The sequence below is a fragment of the Sinocyclocheilus anshuiensis genome, unplaced genomic scaffold (assembly GCF_001515605.1).
Source record: "Sinocyclocheilus anshuiensis isolate Anshui unplaced genomic scaffold, SAMN03320099.WGS_v1.1 scaffold335, whole genome shotgun sequence".
NCBI lineage: Eukaryota > Metazoa > Chordata > Actinopteri > Cypriniformes > Cyprinidae > Sinocyclocheilus > Sinocyclocheilus anshuiensis.
Window position 1 is genome coordinate 1,868,497 of NW_015548239.1, and position 2,185 is coordinate 1,870,681.

Consider the following 2,185-nt stretch of genomic DNA (forward strand, 5'->3'; position numbering starts at 1 on the left):
AAATGCAATGTTTTTTATATATATATATATATATATATATATATATATATAGTATACAGAACGTCCTCAGAGTAATCAACTCACAGGGCAAGGAAGAAGTTCATTCTACTGTGTTCAGTGATACTGAAGCGAGCCCTCCTGAAGTACACAAATGTCATAGCCAACAAATACTATATGAAAATAAAGACATAGAGAATTGAGATTAGAGACACAGCTGCCTATATACATTTTTCTAAATTCAAAACTGTCCACAATCGAATAACCACTAAATATTAAATGCACCAACATATGTCTTGCTACCTTGTCTGTAAGTTTACAGCAGCAGTCCATCCACAGAAAGTCCTGTATTAGATCATCATCTGAGCAGACAGCAAATCAAAAAGGTTTTATTCTAGAGAATTATATCTATATATCTTGATATTTCTGAATTAAGCTAGTACTCAATCAACACAAACTCAGCACACCTGAAAAAACGATAGGTGCGTAGGAAAAAAGGTCCAACAAAACTGTCAAGTCCAAAATATAAAAAGATGCAATCCCGCACACTATCAATTCTTGCTAAATATTTAAGTTTATTGACAAAAGCAACGTTGGACCGAAACGTCGCTTTTGTTCATAAACTTCAATACGTTTGTTAATAAACTTCAATATTTAGCAAGAATTGATAGTGTGCGGCATCTTTTTATGTTTTGAATAAAAAAAATAAAAAAATAAAAACGGGTGTTTTGCGGGATGCACAAGGTGACATTTAGGTAAGCTTTCGCTGGCAGCTGTTCTGCTGAACCCACCGAACAGTCTGAAGAAGGCGGCCATCTCCTGCCTCTGGATCAGCAGGGTCGGCCCGGGCGTCTTCCTGCGAGGCTGATGAGCGGAGTCAGGCTGGTTCCGAGCCGCTGTGTTCGGCCTTGTTCTTCGCGGGCCGCGCCGGATATGCAGGCTGTGAGCAGGTCCAGACGGTGCGGTTTCTGCCCATGGTCGGCTCAGTTTAATCATGTTTCAGCGATTAAATCAGCCGATATTACAGAACTGCCACTGTGTACATATTACAATTGAATAATTATTTTATATTTATTTTAGTATAAATGACATGCGTATTTATGTTATTCCTGTTTGTTCATAATCCCAGATATTTTCTAAATATAATTTAACGTAGTCTTAAAATCTATCACCTACATAGATAAAGATGACTCTTAGCACTCCTATATAACTCAAAATGAAGCTTAAATGTTTATATGCTTAACTTTATGTGGCTAGGATAAGTTTTAGCCCTATATATGAGCGAGTTTTCACCTGTAAACAAAATTTACCTCAGTTTTAAAAACCGCGGCTCAGTAACTAATTAAGACGCGCATGATTTCACGCGCTCTCAGATGTTTAGATCGACTACTGGAGAAGGCAAGATTGCAGTTTAGCTGATGTGTATAACATTAATGATAATTTAAAGGTGAATTAAAACAAATTCAAAATGTTAAATATTTCAAACTGGACGTCGCGCGATCGCGCACGTGCACTTCCTCTCCCTTCCCGGGCAGCGCGGGAACTGTGTTAGCAGTCACATGGTCAAATATTCTCCAATCAGAGGCAGAGGTCAGAACACTCAAGAAAAGCTCAAGTTGGTTATATCTAGGAAAATATGTCCTACATGTCCTATTAAACACCTTGCTGTTTTATTCATAAAAAGTTTTTCAAATGCAAATAAAATCTAGTTGTATCATTCAAGTGATTAGTGAACAAGTAAACAAAATATGGATGAGTAGCAGTAAATTATCAAATAAATGTATTACATCTTTGTTGGTTATTAGATTTTGCTTATGATGGTTTAGACAGCATATAATGCACACAATATTCTAGAAAAGTAACACTGCATTGCCTGCATTGGAAAAAAAATATAGCAACATCAAACAGACTGATTTATTTAAATATTTGGGAAAAAATGTGGTTCTTCAGGACAGAGCAATACAATTTATTTACACATGCTCAAATGGTGACAGGTTTGTTCGCTATTACCAGGAAACAGTAGATGAAGTATCAGGAATTGGTATTTATATGCACTGTGCTCACAGATGTGTTTAAGGATTTTCATTGCTTTGCGCACTGCCTTTATTTCCTGAACGAAAACACATTTAATTAAAGGTTGGCCAGGCCTTTTCAAGTAAAATATCTTTACAATTTAAGTAAAAGAAAG

General features: G+C 36.2%; 1 protein-coding gene across 1 annotated transcript in view; it reads right to left on the reverse strand.

Moving 5' to 3' along the window:
* LOC107654885 (speedy protein A-like) overlaps positions 1-1,553 on the reverse strand; it is a 3,437-nt gene extending 1,884 nt beyond the window's left edge. The window contains exons 1-4 of the mRNA XM_016442195.1: positions 1,308-1,553; positions 789-1,032; positions 301-359; positions 85-170 (exon numbers count right to left, since the gene is read on the reverse strand). Coding sequence (XP_016297681.1) covers positions 85-170; positions 301-359; positions 789-993 — 350 coding nt within the window. The 5' untranslated portion in view covers positions 994-1,032; positions 1,308-1,553. The remainder of the gene's footprint in view (positions 1-84; positions 171-300; positions 360-788; positions 1,033-1,307) is intronic.
* Between the last annotated feature and the right edge of the window lie 632 nt (positions 1,554-2,185).